Raw genomic sequence first — 22,102 nt, 5'->3', positions numbered from 1 at the left:
TACTACCTCCAACACAGTAACTGTAAGAATAAGCAGTGCCATAAAACAAATACCTTGAATCAGCTAGTTTTATTTTTCACCTAAGTAAAATATCTATAGCTTAATTCACATTGCAATTACTTAATTTCGCGTACGTATTGCATCTCCAAAAAAATGGCAGGTATTGACACATTATACACGAGCTAATCTCTGCACAGATGTTGCGCCTTTGTAATATACTAGGACCGTGCTTGCCCTAGCTTTTCTTTTCCACCTTTAGGGTCTGGTTGTATCTGAAAAAAAAAAGGAGGGCATTCTTTCAGTCGAAAGCACACAATCTGTTAATTCATCATTACTGCAATATATGTGCAAGAATTGGCAATGTACTGGCAGCCTTATCTTAGACTTCTGTGTTATTTAGCAAGCTAGCACAATGATGTAGTTGTTACTGCGTCGCGATGTGGTAGAAGCACGAGCTTGAGCTAGCTGGTACTGCATTGTGATATGATAGTAACGCGAGCTTAAACTGTGTTATATTGTGTTATACTGATTCTCAGACACCCGTGCCTTCTGTAGCATATAGGCTCCGTGCAGACGTAACTCTGCCGCCGATGAAGGCGCCTCTAGCGGCAACAAGCGCAGCCTTGACAGGAGACTCTCACCCGCTCGCCATGCTCGCTCCACGGTTCCGCGATGACGGCGTGCGGCATTCTTGCGGGCTGTTCGTTTCGGGTTGGTTGTCATGCCAAAATCTCTAAGAATAATTGTTGCGTTGTTGGGTGCGGTACACGATTTAACCGGATTCCAATCAGAGACCATACGCAGTTTGCGTGTTCGCCTAGCATGTAATTACCCTGTGTGCCTCGAAGATTAAAAAAAATGTACCAGCCTAAATAAGTGCACTAAATGTACATCGCAGAGCAAAGACTCATTGCCAAGATGTAGTGCCAAAGGTAATACTTCGCACCTTTGCCGCAGTCATTACGCAGAAACGCTCATTTGCAGAAGCATATCTGTTTAATAACGTGCAGCTGACAGTTCGGCCACTGCCTGATGTGGCACTTCCACATACTGCTTATATATACTTTGCTGCTTGCCTGATAGCCTACATAAAATTGAGCACATAATCTGTTTCAAATCAAACAAGCTCATTGTTGCTTGAGTAGAGGCAGGAAGGAGCGTGAGGTGGGGTTGCGCTGCAGCATTGCTGACCTCTGCCCTATCTGTGGAGGCACAAGTTCCTCCAGATTATTTGTAATGAAGGTTTTGAGAACGCAAACTAGCAGGCAAGTTGTAATAAGTTCACGGAGTGATCAGTATTAAAGCGAGCTGAAGAAAAAAAAGAAGAAAAGAAACAATCACTTTTTCTCATTTTTTGTGATTGGCACAATTGAGTGTTTTGAGTAGACGTTTAGGAAAGCCCCACGATAGCGGTTTGCTTGTCTTCGATGCACAGTTCATTTCATTCAGGCACAATGGAACTGCCGCAGCGGTTTTACACTTTCCTGCGACTCTGGCACGGCAGTCCCAGTTGGCCGCACTGATGTCCCTGCTTTTATCGATAAGAAAACGTTACATGACCTGTAGCTAAGAAAAAGCAAACTTAAGCAACATACTTCGATTTTCACGGATCTTCCCGGCGTGTTAATTCGCGTCTGTGGTGTGCACTTCCCCGTGACTGGTGTTCCGCCGAGCAACATCTCTTCCACGATGCCGTGAACGTGCCTTGCTTCGAGAAGCTCTCTGCCCTTATTTAGATTAGCTCCTCAGAAGAAACCATCTAGCACGTAGCTCTCTGAACCCAAATGTAACAATAATTGACACGCTTTGCAGCGCCATGGCTAGCTAAACAGCCGCTGTGACGACCACTCAGCTGCACTAGTTGAAATCGGTGCAGCGAACGCAATGCAATCGCCAAGTCTGCTGCCATGTTAGCGTGAGGGTAACAAGCTGTGATCGTTTAGTGAACGAAGCGGCGTGTAGTTTCGCTCAACAGGCCCATTGCTTCCGGCGTCATCTTCCCCTGCTCATGCATTTTACGCTGCCGCGTTCGCCCGAGGGTGCACGAGGTCTTGTGAAAAGAAGGATATGCTCTAACATTAAGGGTCTGTGGCAGCTGCGATACCAAGTTAATGTCTTTTAAAAGCCAACGGAAACGAAAACGTGTCGAGTGAACCAGCAAAACACGGCGTAGTGGCTCGCTGCCACTTGTGTCGTCTGCTCCCATATCCCGTCAAGTTTGCTGCTGTGGCCACTGTGGCGCTGGAAGCCGCGCGCGACTGTGGCGGCTCCTAACGTATGCACGGTGCCTACAGTCAAGAATTTTTTTATGCCGCGTATTCATGTTCCATGTTACACTGAAATGTGTGGCATCTACAAACAAATGTGTTCACTCCTTTCTGGATACACCCCTGCAGGTAACGTATGCAAGCTTTGAGCCAACGGTTTATCGAGGATGCTAGATTTGAGATAGTGTTACTGCCTTGAATCACAAGGTGAGCTGCTCAACTCAGTCTCTCTGATAAAAATGGATGTGTGTGTGTGGGGAGGGGGGGGGGGGGGTTGAAGGATCTGTATAAACCATGGCTTGAAGCTCCCTCTACAATTTCACTTATGGTGTGCACAAAGCACAACACCTGAAGTGCACTGTACCTGTAGATCCTGAGCAACTGATAGAGCCCAGTCAGGGCTACGAAGATGTTGACACTGAACAAGTTGTAGTTTTTAGGGATGATAACCATGGAGTACCGTGACCAGATGATTCCTGCAAAGTAAAAAGGTGATTTCGCCTTGTGCGCCGACTGATATCAGAGTCGCGCCTGCATACGCTCTGTTCACACACAAATACACATACCAGTAGCAGCCAGCGCTGTTGACTGCGAGGCGCTCAATTTTTCGGCAGGCCTCGCCAAGTCTCCAATTCCGGCAATCACTAACGCCTGTACGACGTTCACAAGAACAGCGAGGGGTGAAGATAGAAATCAGTACGTCCCTCAAACCAGAACAGCGCGGCATCTTTCCCTTACTCACCCACTTGAACGAAGGTGCCCAGAAGAAAATAGTCTTGGGCCCTGCGAGCAAATTAGAAGAATGAATACATCAGAGGTGCAGGCATTTGGTTTCGGCTCGCGATCGGCGCGCAATCGTGCTTTCGCGCGCGATTTTTTAAGGCGCGCCTTCAAGTCAAAACAAGGCATTAAACGTGCCCAGTGAGAAGGTACATTAGCAAAGCAAATCGCACTACCTGCTACACTTCAGACTTCAACGAGGAACCGCCGTAGTTTGAATGGGACTGGGCGGGAGAAGCAGGGGCGCATCACGCGAACTGACCGCCATGCAAGAAAGGTTTCGGACGAAACTTCATTTTGTTCTCACCTGCCGGATGCTCCCACAGCGGGCGGAGTTTACCAGGTACAACTCTGTCCCCTGCAGCTACAAGGGCACGATAAAGAGCAGCCATCGTCGCACAAAACTACGAGCAGCGGCTCGGGCAGCTCGGGCTTTCGATGGGACAAGGAAAACCAAAACTACGATGGGAAATACTGGGAAATACCACCAGGCGGCGAAGGGTCGTATGATCGACCTTGCGACTTCTACGGGTTTTGTCGCAGCAGCCGAAAGCGCCGAAGTCCGATCCGAAGTGACCGTACCTCGCTCGGCTCTTTATCGGTACGCTGCTGAAGCTTCGGCGATTAGTGACTTGTGTGGCGAGGTGATGCGTGTGTGTTGAAACTGCGATCAATACTTCAGCAGCCATGCACTCTTCGGTGGGAAGAATCGTCTCCGATGTCTTCAATGGACATAAGGTAAATGTGATATGCACGCACGAAAGCCGACTCGGAGGAAAACTATATTCGTGCCTGTTATTATGTGTATTTGTACGGCACTCACTTTATCGAGGAAAGCTGGGATACTTTCTGATTTCCCCGAGCATCAGGCTCGATTTCGGGACGCCACTGAGGTCTAACCGTACACACCCCTGCGTTAAGTTATGAGATCGCCGGTGATGCTCTGCGATCTCGTATTGTGGGTGTACTGCAAACGCTACGGTCATGAACACTGATTTCACTTGTCACTTCAGTTATGACATTTCTTCTAGTTGCTGCTGCCCAAGGGCATATTGCGCGCAAAGTTCGCGTTCGGGTCATTGTGGTTGATCTGACTTTTTTTCTGTTTTCGTCTTCTCTTGCAGAGATGCATCTTCGCAGTTATTAGCAAGCGAAATGCCTCAGAGGCTACCTTCCAAACCAAGGTAACGGCACAAAAAATAACTTGTTTTCCCTTTCTTCACATTAGCGTGTTCCGCCGCATCCGACTTTCTTCTGGTGCTGCTCCGGCCATACAGTTTCACGTATAGAAGTGGGTGATCGAGTGAGAATTTATGTAGGAACGTACAACTCAATATAATGCTGGTAAGTTATGCGTGCGACGTCCGAAAGCTCGACTGCACTAATTATATCGGTAATTATCGTAGTGGTTTCATTGTCACATCAGCAACAATAACTGCATCAAGTGGACATAGTAATGGGGAGTGCTCCAAAAGAAGTAATTCAACCTGTTTGGGGGGTACGGGACCTGTTCATTCAGGCTTCAAGTGCCTTTGCACTTCGATAGCCTGCTTTGTGACCTTAGTGTTTTCCCATAGGATAGAACCTCTTTCACTGCACACAAAAGTCGTTGAATAAGGTACATCGCTGGAGCCAGCATTTCGGCAAGGGGACATGTTCTGGAGAGTTTCCTTGTCAAAATGTTGACTCCAGAGACTACCCTTATTCAACGAATATACAATACGTCCAGGCCTCCACCTCCTACCAGTTTTGTTTGCATCGTTATCAGTATGTATGGTGCTGAAATCACAGCCACCTTTAAAAAAAAACAATTCCATCTGTATGAAGCCAAAAGAATAGAGTGGAAGCATGATTTAACAAAGTGATGACCATGCTCAAAATATTTCGTAAAGTTGAGGAAGGGATTTTTTGGTCCTTTGTAGTGACACCCAAAAGCTGCCATGGCATTGTTTTTGCTGCCAACCCATGCCTGTGCATGTGAAAAGCCTGCAAGGGTGACACGGACATGGAACCCTCATGTCCGGTCGATGCAGGTCAGGTAGACTGTCAAACGAAGCTATGACCGGCTAGTGCAAAGCAAGGACGCTGTGAGCAAATGTGGTTGTGCAAGCACGCTAAGCGAGAAAGCTTTGAGGAGATGATCGGTGCTACATATTGCACAAACCACGAAATAACAAAAGCAACCATTGCCACCCCTGTGGTTATTTGGTACATAAGAGTGCTACTGAGTGCTGGGTCCATTGTACCGTGCATGGGCGTGGTGTACAGCCTTGTCAAAATGAAGCTATGGTTATGGCCAGGGTGAACATATGTTGTAGCACAACAGAGTTAGAGCGGATGCCCAGAGAAGAACCTGTCTGTGCCAAAACTGGAAAGAAATCACTGTCTTTTTACTAGGTTATTTCGGGAAAAACTTCATTAAATTGGGTTTGGTGGCTAAGTTAGTAGTTCACTTGCATTGACGACAACAGGTAGCTGCTGGGAAATGAAAATTTCTTTGTTAGGGAGAACTTTGTAAAATTGGGTTTCGTTGGATCGAGTTTTAACTGTATAATCTTTAGCCACAGGGGGAGTGCCAGCATCTCTTGAGCCATTAAAAATACTGGTACTATTTTAATTTGAGCTTTGCGAAGCTAAGTACTCAGCAATCCTCAATGTGTTAATTTCCTTTTTTTTTCTTTCTTCTCTGTTTACACATTGTCCGTTATTTACCAAAAGCCGTACAAGCTGCACAAATTGGACAAAGGACCATCGACCGATGTTACCTGCACAAGGGAGGACGGACTGAAGTTTTACAAGCAGATGTTTGCAATTCGTCGCTTGGAAGCGGCGGCAAACAGCTTGTACAAATCTAAAATCATCAGGGGGTTCTGTCACCTATATTCTGGCCAGGTAATAAAATGTTTCTAAATTATGTCCTTATTATGACAGCTATTCCAAATGAGCCTTGCACGTGCAGTCGGGGTAAGCAAAACAAAGAGTCAAACCTTCAGCAAGGACACCGAAAGTAAAAAAAAAAAAAAAAACTACCATAACAAAGATGTCAATCAAAGGTGTCATTGGCCTAAACTAAAGTCGGTGCTTTGCATTGCAAAGTTTAATTCAATCACAGATAAGGTGCATATCTCTAGCGCAGTATTCTAGCTTCTTTTTTCATTCTGATTAAATTTTTCTCATTCATTTTTAATTTGCTTCTGTTAGTGTTTTGTAACTGCGGCAGCTGTTGGAGTTGAGCAAGAAGTAAATCATCCGAGCCCTGAACTTGCGAAATTCGAATGTCATATGGCAGTACAGTATAATTTATGTGTTTGCCCTCTTTGTTTGTAAAGGCACTTCGTACTTGAAGAGTTGTGGATGGTCTTTCTTACTTGTAGGCTTCATGTCATTGTGATTTTATTATGTCATTTTAAACTCTGTCGAGTTGCAAAAATGCAACTTTTTCCTCTTTTCCCCGCTACTAGGATGTATTTTATAGCATACTAATGTTGTTTAAGTTAAGATCAAAATTAGAATGTTGCCTCTTTGTAGTCTTAACGACTTCTTTTAGTGACATAAAAAGCCAATTAATTGCCCTCGTATAATACGTCGAGAGTCTTCAGGTGTCTTAATGGTTGGTCCCACCTTATTCCAAGGCAGGTATGTGCCTTCGTTTGTTGCTTTTGTAGACAAACAAAAAGTTCATTATGCACTTTTCAGTCAATGAATACATTGAAGTGGCTGTTCTAGGCAAAGCAACATCTCAAAGTCTTATATTGCTTGAGAGAATTAGTTTTTTTTTTCTTTTCACATTCCTGTCAACCACTGACTTACCGCAGTGGGTAATTAAAGATCTAGCTTATTTATTTTTATTTAATTACATCCTCAAGGCTCGAGGGTCTGATGGAGGGAAGTGGTGACATAGAGTAGAGGCCAATTGCACTTCCTAGTTATAGGGTGTCATCTAATTGGTCTCAACAACTGATGATGTTTTGCATTGTAGTTTTACGTTAAAGTTTCTGAATGTACAATGTGAGCCAATGATTCCTGAGAACGAACAATGTCGTGTATGGAAGCGATTGATCCAGGAAGCTGGTTCCAGTCCTTCAATGTCCAAGAAATAAATAAACAATAATTAAATTTTAGATGTGAAGACGGTGCAAACAATGAAAGTATAAAACAAAATTAAAGGCAGGTCGTCGTCGTAATCATTACCTGGTGACTGTTCCCTAGAAATGGAGGGTTTCGGACCATGACGTGGCGACTTTCTTTTTGCACGGAGTCACACATGGTTGTATTAGGTCGATAGTTAACTTGAGGAGCCAGTGGAATTTCCAACTCGAAAGTGGATTCACACAAGCCTCTACCGTTGAGCGAACTGTCTGGACTGACGTTATAAGCTGAAACAGTTGGTGAACCCGCCATTGGAGAGCATTGTCGAGTATATGAGCTGGTCTATTTCTTTAGTTGTGGAGGAAATCAGCTGCTGTGCTTTAGTCATTTTGGCAAGGCCTCTCCTTTTAAGTGCTATCCGATGGTAGTACTCATAAACGTTGTAGTTATTCTGTAAGCCCTGAAACATGCACAGGTGTGCATTTTTTGTTGCGCTTTATGCGTGGCGACAAAAATGTGATGCGACGTGCTTTCATAACTTCAGTTTCATCGCTGTGTAGGAAGCCTGTGCTGTGGGTATGGAGGCAGTCCTCGAAAAGGGGGACAGCGTCATAACAGCGTACCGTGCACATGGCTGGGCTTATCTGCGAGGTGTGAGCATACCCGGCGTTCTCTGTGAACTAACTGGTAAGCCCTAACATATTCATCTGTTTTGTGAGCATGTTTATCAAATGAGCTTTTTATTTATCAATTGCTACACACGTCCTGTAACAGGCATGAAGAATTGAATATACGCCTCAACAGCTGTCGTGTTGTTTTGACTTTGTTGACGCTGGCTATCTGTGTTAAAAGCAAAAGAAAAAAAATTTGACAGTGTGTTTTTTGGCAGTCTTACAAGGAAAGAACAAACAACACACGTTTTTCGCATGTGATACAGCATTGCCAACTTATAGAAGTCCCAAAAGCATGACATTTTGCCAATGTGTATACGCTGAGATTTCTTCTTACACAGTAGGCATTCTTGAGTATTCTCTGGTATCTTGCTCAGGTGTGTGCTTGCAGTATTGTACTTTCTGTGATAGAATGTAGCTGATGGTTACATTTAACTGATGTGTTCTAGTGGGAAATTTTTTCACAATTAACATATTCACTTGCTAGAACTTTGCCAGCAATGTTTGGTACTATGTTCTTAAACTTTCTTGTTAGCGTAGTTTTCATTTCCTGGGTTAATCAGAATCTTTTGGGTGGACTTTTAGCTTTCTTTATTTTAATCTTATGCATATTAACTCACTGTTTTTGTCTGTCATTCCTTTTGCACTGTATTGATTCTTGCATTGCTTAGTTCATTTGTACACTTACCAGTGAATGTGCCATAGTGGTGTGCAGAGGTATAGCGTCCTCATTCCCCTCGGTCAGGGGAAAGCCGATCTAGTAAATGTGCATTGTGGGAGGTGCACAAAATAAATTGGTCAGTACGGTTATAAAAATTTTGAATCTTATTTACACTTCATTCCTTGTGCATTGCCATTATTTAAACATTCCGGCAGTGTGTACTGAATGTCTAGTGCAAAACGTCGCCGGTAATTGGACGGGCGTAAAATTTTCAGCCTCCGTAACGTACCCTTATGGCTGTAGCTGACTTGTAACTTCGTAACTGAGCTGTAACTCACTGTAAGTGACCCTCCCCCAAGTAACTGACCCTTATAATAGTTTGTTCGTGTTCAACTTTGTCATGTGACGCCACGGTGTAATGCAGAAAATTAATTTGTCGTTGCCTGCTTGAAAGTAGGGCCTGCTGTGTAGAAATACACCTTTTCTTCCATTTCTTTGCAGGACGAGAGCCTGGCTGCTCTAGAGGCAAGGGCGGTTCGATGCACCTTTACTGTCCCGACTTTTTTGGAGGAAATGGCATTGTTGGTGCGCAGGTACGAAATAATGGTTTGTTGATTGCAGTACAAGTGGCTTCAACTTCGACATGAGGCTTGCAAAGCTGTTCGGAAATTCTTGTTTAACGGGGTACACTATGTTTGTCTGCAGCGCCAGTACCATGCCAGTGGCGTGGGGCACATTCCTCCCCTTTTCATGCAGGTGGCGAGGGCATGCCTATTATGTGACAACTGCTAGAACGGTTTCCTTTCTTTCTTCGTGGTGTTTATAATAGTAATAGTAATTCTTTATGCATCAGCACAACGTGTTATGGGTCTTCATGCTTGTAATGTAATTTCGTTCTGACTTTATGTCACATGACAATGCTGGCAAAAAAAAAAAAAAAAAAAAGAATTCTGGAATTGTAGAGCACACGGTGAAGCTATAAAATAAAAAAAAATATTTTGGTTAATTATTGATACTTTATTTATATCTGAATTAGCTTTTGTCGTTAACTATCTTAATTTACAGGTGGGTGATGTACTTAAGTTACTGCACGGGGTCTGATGTCTGCCGGTGATGTGGTTCTTGGCAGTCTGTAGTTGTTGTTTGGTTCCATATTTCCAATGTTTAATCATTTGAGGCATGGGTCACTGAACAACAGTGCATTTGTGCACAAGGAATGAAAGGGTGCTTGGGTTCGTATGAACACGTTAATGCGTCTAGGTGTGTCATTCGTGCAACTCAACAGGGGCATTGTGTTCTTGTCGTTAAAGGTCCCACTGGGAGCCGGCGTTGCTCTGGCCCATCAGTACCTCGGCACGGACCGAGTCTGCCTGACGCTGTACGGGGATGGTGCAGCCAACCAGGGTCAGGTGTTTGAGGCCTACAACATGGCTAAGCTATGGAACCTGCCCTGCATTTTTATCTGCGAGAACAATGGTTTTGCCATGGGAACGAGTGCAAATAGAGGTGCTGCCTCTACAGACTACTACACTCGGGGCGACTACGTCCCGGGTCTCTGGGTGAGTGCACACTCGTAACCTCAGCTTCTTGGCTCGCCACTGTGTTTTCAAATGGGATTTAGGTCAAAGCTATTTCTATCCTCTGTGGTACGGGCTTGAGTTGCTAAGCACAAGCGCGTGGCTTCGATTCCCGGCCACAGCGGCCACGTTTCAGTGGAGGCAAAATGGCAAAATGCTCATGCATTCAGGTTTGTAGGTTCACGTTAAAGAACCAGCCTCAGATGGTCAGAATTAATTTGGAGTCCCCGACTACAGCAGGCCTCAATACCGTATCTTACAATAGGCACATCAAATCACGAGAAGTTTATCTTTTTATAAAGTGTTCGTAACTTGCAGTGTGCTGGGTTGTACAGTGGTCATCTTCGCGCATTATCAAATTATATTAGGTTATTTGTTACTGTGATGTGTGTCTTCACAGCCTCAACTGCACCTGCACTGTTGACCATGCAGGTATTGCAGGTAGGTCCTGTGGTTAAGTTGCCTATTAAGCAGTGCTTGATGGTTTTGACTGGAGCACAGCGTGGGAACACTGATGAGAGTATGTCCAGGTGTTTTGATTGTGAGGTATTGTGGATTGGGCATCCATAATGGATCGCATCACTGGACTCAATTGCAACACAGGCCTGTCTGCTACGATGAAACTGCTTTGTGCCATTGACCCCATTCACTTTTGTCACGAAAAAGCTGGCTTTTCTACAAAGGTTTGTAGCCTGATGGCTGAGCGTGCATTCTGTTGAAGAGTAGAGTTCTGAGCAGAAAGGAACCTCGAATTATATTCAAAGTGTTGTTCAGAGCACAGCGCATTGATTCTTCGAGGTAATACTTGGTAAAAAAGAAAAAAAAAGGAGTCAATTAAGTACGTCACAGTTTTTGACGTGAAAAGCAATACATTGATGGCAAACAGTGTACTAGACACCTGCACAAAGTGAAGTTGGTAGCTTTATCGGGTGTATATGTTTCAGTAAACATTCGCTTACTGATTAAGTTAACAACTATACACCTTTTCACAGGAGCACCCTCGCACCCATGCTCGCACCAGTGCGCTGCAGGGGTCGAGGGTATGTTTTCAGTGTTGCCATCGCGCTTTGGGCTGCGCATGTTGTATCTGTACGCTTGGTACGTTTGGATGTTGTGTGTGAATTAGGCCCTTCTTTGCGATAAAAAGCGATTGTCATGGCTGGAAATGGTGCGTATTCAAAGAACCGATCGTCTGGCCATCACTGGGTCGTGCACGGGTGCACGAACAATCAGCGGAAAAGGAACATTTTAGGCGTGATTGTGTGCCCGCAGCACAGCACGCCGCGCGAGGATTGCAAGTGTGACATGTTCTCGCTGTATCACTTTCCGTCGTCGCCGGAATTGCAGAAGAAATGGGTGGCGTCCGTAAATCGGAAAAACTTCCGTGCTTTGGGCTGCGCCAGTGCTGTGTTTGTGTTGCTTCGGTACGCGTTTGTGTGACTGTGTTATGCGCCTGTTTCCGATACGAAGTGACTACCATGGCAGAAAATTTACTGCATTCGCATAGCAAGTCATCTGGTCATCACTGTGTCGTGTACGGGTGAACGAACAAGCAGCGGAAGATAAATATTTAAGGTGCAATCGTGTGTCCGCAGCGCATGTACGCCACGCGATGAGTGCAAGCGTGGCATGTTCGCGCTGCATCGTTTTCCTTCGTCGCCTTAATTGCGGCAGCAGTGGGTGGCTTCACTAAATAGTAAGAATTAACTTGCGCGTGTCGCCCTGGTCACGCCTCTGTTCCCGGTGTTTCGTTGGCGGCAAGAAAAAAGACGAGAACAACGTTCCCAAGCAGCATCCTAAATAGGAAAGAAAGGTACGCAAGCCACTGATGACTCACCTACTAACTCGTGAGAATGTTGCGGATTCACACTTCATATCGTCCATAACACAGCGGCCGACACGGCTGCAAACTCCGCCTTGCCTGGTTACGCATGTGCAGCCTGCGCGCGCCGTACTTCAGCGGACGGCCTCGCGGAAACCCACGCGCGATGGGGCCTACTGTTCATGGCTTGCGACGGTGTCACATTCCCCTTCACCAGCACGACTTTTTCCTTCACACTGCGCGCCAGCAACTGACCCACACAGTCAAACTGCACGTAGCTGCGCGACTCCAGTGCCTCGTAGTTGCACACCTGGCGAAGACCCCACGCATTCGCCTCAACGAGATATAAACAATGTTCGCTCGCGGTATTTCTGGCCACTCACAAGTCTCCTCGGCCTAGTCTTCGACGTCGTCGGGGTGAATGTAGGTCAACTGTATCTGTGAAGAAGGATTGTGCGGTGTTTACAGTTTACAGCTGACAAACTTACGCGCCGCGAACGAGTATGCGCGGAGGTTGAAACTGATGGATAATCCGTAGACATTTAGTACGCCAATAAAGGAAAGCGGTAGACAGCTGCAAGAACGCTCTAGTTACCGATTATTAACACTTCACGCCGTGATCGACCTGGTACTACGCTGGCTGCTACTGGTACCGACGACGAAGCATTGCCGTTCGCTGACGCGGAGCTAATTCTTGCGTCGCACGGGCGAATGCGCGACGCTGAACGGTTCAGACAGCGACAAATAAGTCAATGGCAGCGACGATACCAAACAAAACAGCTTAAAGAAACGAAAAATCAGCAAACACAGGCTTTAGCAGGGACCTCACACCAACAGATAGCGCGCCGGTTCGAGTACGCGCAGCCCAAGATGGCGATTTCGCCAATCTTGCACGTTAGACGGCGCGCATTTCAATATGGCGCCTCCCTGGCGTGAGAATTTGAAAAGGTGTATAGTGTTCATGAATAGGTTTTACTTCTTGACCCCAACTGCTAGCTTTCACAGTGCTGTGGGATGAACAGCACAGAAAGAAGGGAGCAAATGCTGTGTCCATCTCTACAATTGCTATCACAATAACACAAATGTGGTGGTGATTGCAGGGTTCTTTTGACAGCCTACACTTTTTGCTGGTGTGGCGGTCTTCTTTTCATTCTTTCCTTTAGCCTTCACCTGTTCTTCATTTGTAGCCAGCAAATGAACAAAAGTTGTTCACCACAGCTTTGCACTTATACACAACTAGTTTCTCTTACATAACTGCCTGGAATTTTGGCTACCTTATCAATCATGACTAGGACTGCCTTGATACCGAAACAATCACTGTGGTTATGGCTGAATGTGGACAGTACTTAAATAAGGACAGGTGTTTTGTGAATCTGAGCCTTGATTCTTGTATGTGCTGACAGGCTGATGTTTTCTGCTATCCACCTAGGTGGATGGCATGGACGTGCTGGCCGTGAGAGAGGCCACCCGGTTTGCCGTAGACATGTGCCGCAAGGGCAAGGGACCCTTGGTCATGGAGGTGGAAACTTACCGGTACTATGGTCACAGCATGAGTGATCCTGGAACAAGGTAAGAGAAACGTCTCTTGTGGGAGTTGTTGTGTAGAGCCTGGGGCTTTAGATAGCGATGGCACATTGAAAGCTCGGTACACTATAATTTTCTTGTGATGAAGTTTGAGGGAAAGCCAAAATTACGTTATCTCCGTTACCAAGCTACACCCATTCTTGCCCTTTGCTGCATTGTATGCCTAATAAGTTGCAAAGCTTTAAATGTGAAAAAAAAAGAAGACGGCACTGCTGCCTGCAGTAATGCTATGCAGCCACGCATGCGTTGAGATTTCATTAAAGTAGTATAAAAGAATCTTCAGCACTGGCATCGTGCACCTTCTTAGCACCAGGCACGACAGCCTTTATGAGAGCTGCCTTCGGTTCCAATGCGATGGTCTTTTGCTTCACTTTACGCTCGGCTTATTCACATTGCCATGAAATCGACGAAACGTTGTCATTGTCTAAGAAACACAAAAGTGACAATGTATTCGTCGCGAACTAGCAACACGCAGCAAATGGCTCGGCACGCCTAATTCGCTGTATGAGCAACACACACGAAATGGAGGCCAGTGAAGCTCATTGCATCGGTTTGGCTTGGCCGACTTGGAGGCCACACCTAGCCACTTCAGCGTTTGGTAGTGCCCGTGGGCCTCTGTGATTTTTCATTGTCACACAGAAGCAACAGCTCATCTTCGCACTTATATCTCTACAGCTTAACGTCCCTCTGCACAGTTAGGCACGGCCTCCGAGATTGCTGTGATGCCATCAAAGAGGACTCACCATGACCATGCCTAACCGTTCCGACCACATCCTTACAAAAAAAAAATAACGTCCTTGCTGCGCAGGCCATCAGTATATTGATATATGTACCTTGCTTGTTTGTCTTCTGTAGTTTACGCTGCCTTTGGGATTCAGTGAATTGTTTACCATCTGGCAAAACATTACCATCTTGCTGGCATGAGCATTTCTGATGACTCACGTGGTCATGGGTCGGTTACTTTCAAAAAACAGCAACATGCTTTGGGGCGTATATTTGTCACATAACGATAATCGCCATCTGTCATGTGTACCTTAAATTTCCTCGGTTTAATGCAGCATGCTCGGTACTTCGAGGTCACAAGCATCATGCATGCTATCAGCATGACCTAGCATTCTTGAAAGGAAAATTGCAAGTGTATAGTTTTCAAGAAAGAAAACACAAGCAAGCCAGAGAGCAATTACTCTTGTGTGACAGAGACACGCCCCAAAGTCTGCGACTGTTTTCGAGCTTAGAAGAAGCACATTTGCAGGAGCACAACACGGCGCAGTGTTCACTACATCAAATCTAGAGAAGAATGGGTGTTTAAAATGCACATAGTACAGTGCGATACTTTTGCATAGGATTCCCAAGGAGTTGCTACAGTTATTGGATATAGTGAAAAATTCAATATACAGTTGAACCTGGATGTAATGAAATTGACGAATATTGGCAATATTTCGCTATATACAGGTTTTCGTTACATGCAGTTTCACGTGAAAATCTGCAAGTATCATGCAAAATAAAACCAAAATGAGACGGACAACACTACACCTGACCTCTCACATTTATTCAGAAGGAAAAAACTGCGTGATTTTCGCTTGTGTTTTCTTCATACTATATGATGACATCAAGCGGTGCTCCAAGGAAGTTCATTCATGCAATGCAGCATCATCATCCGTGCCGGCGGCACGACGCAAGACATCCAGCGCGTCGATCACTTTCTTCGCGGTAGGCGCGGCAAAGAGTGGATCTCTCTGATGCACCTTCGTCGTGACTGCGAGCTTGCACCATTTCAACAAGTGCCGCATCTGACATTTCTTCACTACATACGACGCCATTGTCAGCAAACAAAAATACGCCAAGTTCGACATTGTCGGGCACTCCCATGTTTGCATGTAGCGCATCCCATGATTCGGTTACATTCGCTGGATTCTCAGGCCCCTCTTCGTCGTCGCAGATTCCAACTTCAACGACCTTTATTTGGGCCTTGGCGAAGCAATTTGAAAACATCTGAGCTGCAACTTCTTGCCACGACGCGGCAATCATCTCGACGGCCTGATAGATGTTGATCTTCGTTTGCCGTTCAAAACAGATGTCCAGAAGAATCTTTTCTATCACATGGCGGCAGTAGCAGGAAGCTGCTGATTATTCTCTTGTCCAGTGGCTGTATCAGGGATGTGCAATTGAGAGGAAAATATATTAACTCTATGTTTGAGAGCTGAAGACTGTCAACGTGGTGCGCAGAGCAATTGTCCAGGAGCAAACAGATTTGCCGGCCATGTTGCTTATATGTCTTCGTTGAAGTCTGTCAACCAATACGAAAAGATTACCCGCGACATCCACGCCTTTGAATTGGCCACATACTTTACTGGAATTCACTTCGTTCCCTTGAAGCATCTGGGCCGGGCGCTTTTCCTGATAACCAACGGGAGCCGTTTGTCACTGCCATCGCTGTTGGCGCAAAGCAAAACCGTCACACGGAGTTTGCTTTGCTTGCCTCCGTGGCAGTCTTCTTCTTTAAGCGCCAGCGTGCGATTAGGCAGCATCTGATGAAACAGCCGTTTCATCAGCGTTATAAACGTCAGCTGCCTCGTAGCGACTCAAAACGCCAGGCAGCTCCTCGGCAACCCACGATGCACAAGCATCACTGTTGGCAGATGCCAACTCACCGCTAATGATCTTCCCGATGACCTCACCAGGTTTGACAATTTTGAGCTGACGAGTGCAATGCATGCACTGGGCGTTCACGATTACGTCTGCCGAAATTTGCAACGCTACGCGCTGCATAAATGGGTCAAATTTCAAGCTAAACACTGCTTGCCCTTCTTCTCCGCGGGCGCGCGCCAAGAGAATGAGGGGATGATGTACATGGTGGAATGGCCCTACGTAGATGGTAGTGCTGTGACGTCGCTCCTCTGCGTAGACCACTGTGCTTTGACGTCGCCAGCAGTAGCACGTGACACTGCGATAATTTTTTGACACAACGTGTAGTTTGTTTAATTTGTTGCTTGAATCGATGAATAAAACTTGAGAGCAATAATAAAACACAATAGGAATGTGTGCGTTTTCTTTTTTAATTTTTACTGCGAATCGCAGCGAGATTCGAGACTAATCTACCTCCGTTTCGCACGCGTTCGTGTTCTCGCGCATCGTGCAGACACCACCCTTTACAACGAAACTAATTTTCTACCGCGTTCCAGCGCTCATTAGGCTCATTTATCCTCCCTCGTCTAACTAGATGTTCATGCGGCACACCGCTAGTCTCGCGTCCGTACAAATGTCGCAGCTTTCATGCTCAGTAATAGGTTGAAAGCCAAGTGGTTGGCGAGGGCACAGTCGGCATAACTTGCAGAGATGAAGCGCAAAGAACGCTGCCACAACACCGCTCGCGTCTCGGGGGCTCCGGCTGGTTCGTGCACGTCATGCGCTCGTGACATGGTGTGCGCATGACGTATTCATGCGTATGCGTTATGTGATCCTCCTGCTCGCGTGCCGAGGAGGGCAGGAAAGGGATTTGGCTTGTGAAGGCTACCCGGGGCGAGCGGCAAGGGTTTGCAGCTCGCCTCCTCGCATCATGGTTTCGCGCCGCTACAAATTATTGCTTTTTCTCAGCTTCTAACGGACCGACTAGAAAAGTTCTTGTGGCATAATGCTCTTTACTGGGCTCGCAACAACTTATACCCCTGACACACGGGCACTCTAAGGTTCTTTAGACAAGAAGACATCTTTCGGAAAGGCGTTCGGGCGCAGTGACACACGACAAAGGAATAACTCCCTTCCGGCAAAGGTTCTTTCCCGAAAAGCAGATCCCGCATCTACTTTTCGGGCAGTAAGGGAGTACTCTCGCACATAGTGTGCAGAATTGATGAATGGAAGAAAGCTTGTCACAATGCTAGGTGGCCTGTGATTTTTTTCCCCTAGAAAAAATGTTTTCATTTTCAGTAGTGAAGTGATTTGTTGAACAGTAAATGTTTACAGTAGCTATACTCTCACACGCCTGCATCATATCACTGGCGCCGCCATGTTGGCGTTGACAGTGACATGGTGCGCGCTGTCGCCGGTTGTCACACCCGCACGTGGTGTGTTGTCGCGTGCGTCATGCTTGTGTTGCTTGTGTCTTTAGTGTGTGTTGTTATCGCCGTGCCTGCAAAACCCGATCTGAAAGGTCACCTCGCCTCTCGCTACCTCCACGCTACCTGTGAGTGCGCTGCAAGGGATGCTCATCGGTGTGCTTGCCGTACGCGGTCTGCGTCCCACAAGAACGCTTAGCGAGAAGCGCTTGCTGGACAGGCATTTTAAGGAGCGCATCGCGTGTGCGCTGGCTACGGTGGCCCTCGCCTCTGTTGTGTGCATTTGTTCGCTCTTGTAATTTGAAGGCGCGTCTCTACGATCTTTTGTAAAGACTCTGGCTAGTCGTTGCTTGATGTTCTCCACTTTCGCCTGCGCTGCAGTAATCTAACCATCAAGAAATCCGAGAGAAACAAGCGTCAGGGTTACCGCAGCTCTTCCTTTATCGCTATCGCTAATTACTCCGCTAATCCCTCACGTGATCACAGTTGTGTGAATAAGGCTATGAATAAAACTCGGCATGCCGGCACTGACACAAACGTGAGAAAGGGCGGCAAAAACATGGGTACCAAAACACCGACTGTTTACAGTTGCCAAAGCAATTGAGGTCGCTGCTAAAAATGAAAAAAAAACAAACAAAAAAAACAGAAAAAAAAACAAAGAAAGTATACGAACGTGAGCAATATATGCTGTCAAACATTAAAAATAAACGTTTCCAAGTCCTGGAATCGCTAAAAGTGACCTACATGCGCAGGTTTTTTAAAAATACATCGCTCGCACAAGAAGCGCCATTTATTTTCAGCGTTCTTCTGAGGAACCACCTAAAGCACTAGTCCGGTGCCGTGTGTCGTCGGCGCAACTCCTTTCTGCAAATGGTCCCTTTGGGCGACAAAAGTGGTTTACTTCAAAGCACTTTAGTTTTGCCCGTGTGTCAGGGGCATTACAATGTCTAACTAAAATTCGTTATGTCACCTGGTGAGGGGCCCTTTAAGGTCATTGTGGCCCAGGATGCAAGCAAAATCCTTCACTTTTTGTTGTATAATGGCGTCGCTTATGGGCATGTTTCGATCATGTGTGTCCAAAAAGTACGTAAGCACGGTTTTGTCCACATCATCGTACGTTGATAACTTCATCCTTTTTTCTTCGAGCTTGTGCCCGACTCTACTGCACTGCGGATGCTGTCTTTAGCACTCAAGATAGTCGACAGGGTGCTGACAGGAATGCTGAATCCTGCAGCGACATCCCTCTTCTCACCAGCGGCGACCGCATTGACGATCGACAGCTTGTCCTCAAAAGACAAAACTTTACGCTTTCTCTGCGAACTCATTTTCAAAGCGAACAGGCACTGTAAGAAACGCGTAGTAGACACTGCTGACGTTGACACTCACGTTAAAGGGCCCCTAAACCACCTCCGATATTTTATTTTAACATTTCAAGTAAACACACGCATCGTGTGCAGAATGTCGTCACGATCAAAGATGCCACATGTGGCAGCGCTACAAGCCGCAAGCGCGCCACAAATTCCAAGAAACAATTTCTTCTCCTCTCCGGGCCCTTCCGGTCTGCCTAGTGACGTGTGTGACGTATGTTCAATCTGTGATGTGCTATGCAGGCAATGCTGTGATTGGTCGAACAAGAACCCATGACTTCCGGTTAGTCTGCAAGCAGCTCCCCGCGCTTTGCTGTTCCTTCGTCGTGTTGCCCACGTGTGCGTGCTTGCGAATCGGCAACTACGGCCCGTAATGCAACTGCCAGATTGCTAGCGTACCAGCACAGTCACACCTAGCGGTCTGATAAGCTGCGCGGGCTGAATCCAACATTGTTTTGCGATGGCTTTCACCACAACTAAATTTCGACCTCTGGGTGGTTTAGGGGCCCTTTAAGGCTCGCGTTGCCTCTACTTACACACGATGCAACGACAACAAAACACACATAAGCCTAAAAAAGCAAACAAAATCAGGTACACACAACAGCGACACCTGGTGTCACGATGCGTAAGCGAAAAAAAAGAAAAGAAACTCAGATCTGCCACAGAGCGGCATTAAGGGACCTAGCGCATATCATTGCAGCACATCAGATAGACTGCTCTGGCTCACTGCGCTCGCATGTGTTCCTCTCGCGATCGCCGCTTGCCTTCTTTTTTTAGCAATTGCAAAAGTTACGCATTATTTATCTGAATTTTCGGCAGATCTACTGCTAAAAATAATGAATGATGAGCATGGAAAATTCGTTACACCCAGGTCATTTGCCACAATGCCTTTGTTACATGGAGCTCAAAATTACATGGGCATCTATGGAGATAGAGTTGGGGAATGAAAGAAATTCGTTAAATCCAGGAATTTGTTAAATAGAGGTTCATTACATCCAGGTTTGACTGTGTCCAAGCTTGACTATCGTGTGTACAAGAAAGCCTGAGTTACTGAAAACATGTTTCATGTTACGTTCATTTTGGAAGTTCAGGCAGATGATGCAAAGCGCTTAAGATGAGAGAATTCCTGCTGTTTTGTTGTTTGTTCCACAATCTTGAGATTAGCAAACAGGTGTATCAGTACGTTGCTCCAAAGTGATCCCTGCCAAGACTTCATGTACCATATCCATCTGGCTTCGAAGCCAGGTACTGCGTACATCTCATGTAACGACGCAACAAAGTAGAAAGGAGGAGGACGGAGACAGAGTGTAACGAGCGCTGTTTGCACTCTTGTCTCTGTCGTTGTCCTGTGTCCACTTTTTTGCACTGTTACTTGAGTTACAATAAACCAACTAGCCCAGCAAGCAGAATTCGTGAGCCATTCTTGACTGGGTACATCCTTGTCTTGTATCTATCCGAGCAACTGCTAAGCTTTTTTTCTTGTAATGTCTGATGTTTGCAGCTATCGTACGCGAGAAGAAGTACAGGAAGTGAGGCAAACGAGGGACCCAATCACACACTTCAAGGACAAGCTCATCAGCGCGCAGTTGGTTACGAGTGATGAGATAAAGGTATGTTGTGCAGTAACCACTATGCAAGAGAGAGAGCTTGTGGAAACTGAGACAGTTTTCACAGTTTTCATGAAATTGCTGGAGAAATACAATAGACTCTTAGTAAACAGAAATGTCTTAAACGGAATTGCTGCTTAAACGGAACAACTGCCCCTAATATGATTGGTCTCGTACTTGAATTCTGCACCCCTGTTCACCTCTCTGTAGACGAAACTCATGTTAATCGGGACATGCTTTCCTGGTCCCGTTAGGTTCTATATAACAAAAGTCTACTGTACCAGGCTTGCTGTAGTGTTCCTGTGTAATCATAAATTCCGTATTTCTTTGCGTATAACCTTCAAAGAAGCTGCAGAAAATTTTGAGTTGAAGTCGGTGTGCGAACTATACGCGAATTTTGATCTGCCACCTCGTTTCCGCTGTTTGCAGACATGGTTTTCGCTCCTTTGCGGCGCACTTTGAGGATCATCTGAATTAACAGGGTTGTGGTCAAATGTGGCTAGGTTAACGAGAGTTTAAGGCCATTAAACAATGCAGATGGTTGCCGGAACCAAAGAACACATCTGAAGTGTCAGATTTTCCGGATTAATGAGGGCCTAATTAACTAGTTATTACTGTATGAACATTTATCTTACTACCCTCCTCCCCTCTCTTTATCAATGCCTCTAGGGTAGCATACATGGCTAAATAAATAAACATAAGTGGCGATATATTTGAAGTGTCCGTCGTTTTCACAAATTTTGTCATCGTAATTTGCTTTAAACACGGTTTACTCTGATGATACCGCTTTCTTTGTTTCTTTCTTCAATTTCATTCGCAGAAAGTGGAGTCCGAGGTGAAGGCCGAAGTGGATGCAGCCACGGAAATGGCAAAGACGAGCAGGGAAGTTCCCCTTGAAGAACTGTACGGCGACATCTACGTCAATCCGCTGGTCACGAAAATTCGTGGAACCACCCCATTCACAGAACACAAGCACATGCGGGTGAACCAGCCGTTCAACCTCAAGTGACGGCGCTGCAAGTAGTGACGATTCTCTAGGGTCTTATTTATTGCCCCGGACATTTTCTTTAACCCCCTGCCACATTTGCTCTCCACTTTCTAAAACTAAAAGTTTACTTTTATCTTTTCTTTACACATTCACACATTAATTTCATGCTTTTCCACTTCTGCCTTCTTTTGTGGCTCATTTAAAGGGAGCGCTTCCCGAGCAGTCCCTAAGACGATGCATCTGCTGAGAAGGCGTTTCATCTGGCTATCTTGGCAGAAGAAAACAAGATAATTGCAGGCATCAGTGTGAAAATAAATAGGCTGTCCCCTTACAATGTTGCCATGGTTGCATTGTACATTGTCTGCATTGTACATTGGTTGCAATGTACATTGTGCATTGTCTGCAACTGGCAGTTGCAGCCTTGAAGAAGACAAGTCTGCTCGTTGAAACGTTGGCTCCAGCGAATCACGGTGTTTCAAAGATTTTTCATCGCTTCAAGATTTCATCTTCCCCTAATCTTCTACCTTATGTGGACATATCGGAAGAGTCATTCATGGGGCTAGTTGATGTGCGTTCATATTTTCTTGCTACTACGTGCCGGATCACTCTAATGGGACGCTTTGTGTCACTTTGTGCT

General features: G+C 45.8%; 2 protein-coding genes across 2 annotated transcripts; one reads left to right on the top strand and one right to left on the bottom strand.

Moving 5' to 3' along the window:
* Positions 1–50: 50 nt before the first annotated feature.
* On the bottom strand, positions 51–3,521 carry LOC119396235 (mitochondrial pyruvate carrier 2). Its single transcript, XM_037663359.2, has 5 exons — positions 3,355–3,521; positions 3,010–3,050; positions 2,834–2,918; positions 2,632–2,743; positions 51–272 (listed from the first exon to the last, which is right to left on the bottom strand). Exons 1-5 carry the CDS (start codon positions 3,437–3,439, stop codon positions 236–238), a joined length of 360 nt encoding a protein of 119 aa, XP_037519287.1. The 5' UTR covers positions 3,440–3,521; the 3' UTR covers positions 51–235.
* Positions 3,522–3,559: 38 nt separating this feature from the next.
* Positions 3,560–21,799, top strand: LOC119396225 (probable pyruvate dehydrogenase E1 component subunit alpha, mitochondrial). The gene is made up of 9 exons (XM_037663345.2): positions 3,560–3,785; positions 4,172–4,231; positions 5,766–5,939; positions 7,697–7,823; positions 8,970–9,061; positions 9,779–10,027; positions 13,297–13,436; positions 20,372–20,480; positions 21,298–21,799. The coding sequence occupies exons 1-9, from the start codon at positions 3,735–3,737 to the stop codon at positions 21,484–21,486; spliced, it is 1,191 nt and encodes a 396-aa protein (XP_037519273.1). The 5' UTR covers positions 3,560–3,734; the 3' UTR covers positions 21,487–21,799.
* The last annotated feature ends 303 nt before the right edge of the window (positions 21,800–22,102 follow it).

This window comes from Rhipicephalus sanguineus, chromosome 6 (genome assembly GCF_013339695.2).
Source record: "Rhipicephalus sanguineus isolate Rsan-2018 chromosome 6, BIME_Rsan_1.4, whole genome shotgun sequence".
NCBI classification, from domain to species: Eukaryota; Metazoa; Arthropoda; class Arachnida; order Ixodida; family Ixodidae; genus Rhipicephalus; species Rhipicephalus sanguineus.
Note: the sequence above shows the minus strand (reverse complement) of the source record. Positions and strands in the feature narration are given on the sequence as shown.

What these genes read in the sequence shown, in the direction of transcription:
- LOC119396225 (XM_037663345.2), top strand. Translation starts at nt 3,735, where the DNA reads ATGCACTCTTCGGTGGGAAGAATCGTCTCCGATGTCTTCAATGGACAT. An exon ending in ATGTCTTCAATGGACATAAG is followed by an intron (nt 3,786 to 4,171) that starts GTAAATGTGATA and finishes CTTCTCTTGCAG; the next exon opens with AGATGCATCTTCGCAGTTAT. An exon ending in ATGAGTGATCCTGGAACAAG is followed by an intron (nt 13,437 to 20,371) that starts GTAAGAGAAACG and finishes TGATGTTTGCAG; the next exon opens with CTATCGTACGCGAGAAGAAG.
- LOC119396235 (XM_037663359.2), bottom strand. Translation starts at nt 3,439, where the DNA reads ATGGCTGCTCTTTATCGTGCCCTTGTAGCTGCAGGGGACAGAGTTGTA. An exon ending in GCTGTGGGAGCATCCGGCAG is followed by an intron (nt 3,051 to 3,354) that starts GTGAGAACAAAA and finishes ATTTGCTCGCAG; the next exon opens with GGCCCAAGACTATTTTCTTC. An exon ending in AACAGCGCTGGCTGCTACTG is followed by an intron (nt 2,744 to 2,833) that starts GTATGTGTATTT and finishes TTTACTTTGCAG; the next exon opens with GAATCATCTGGTCACGGTAC.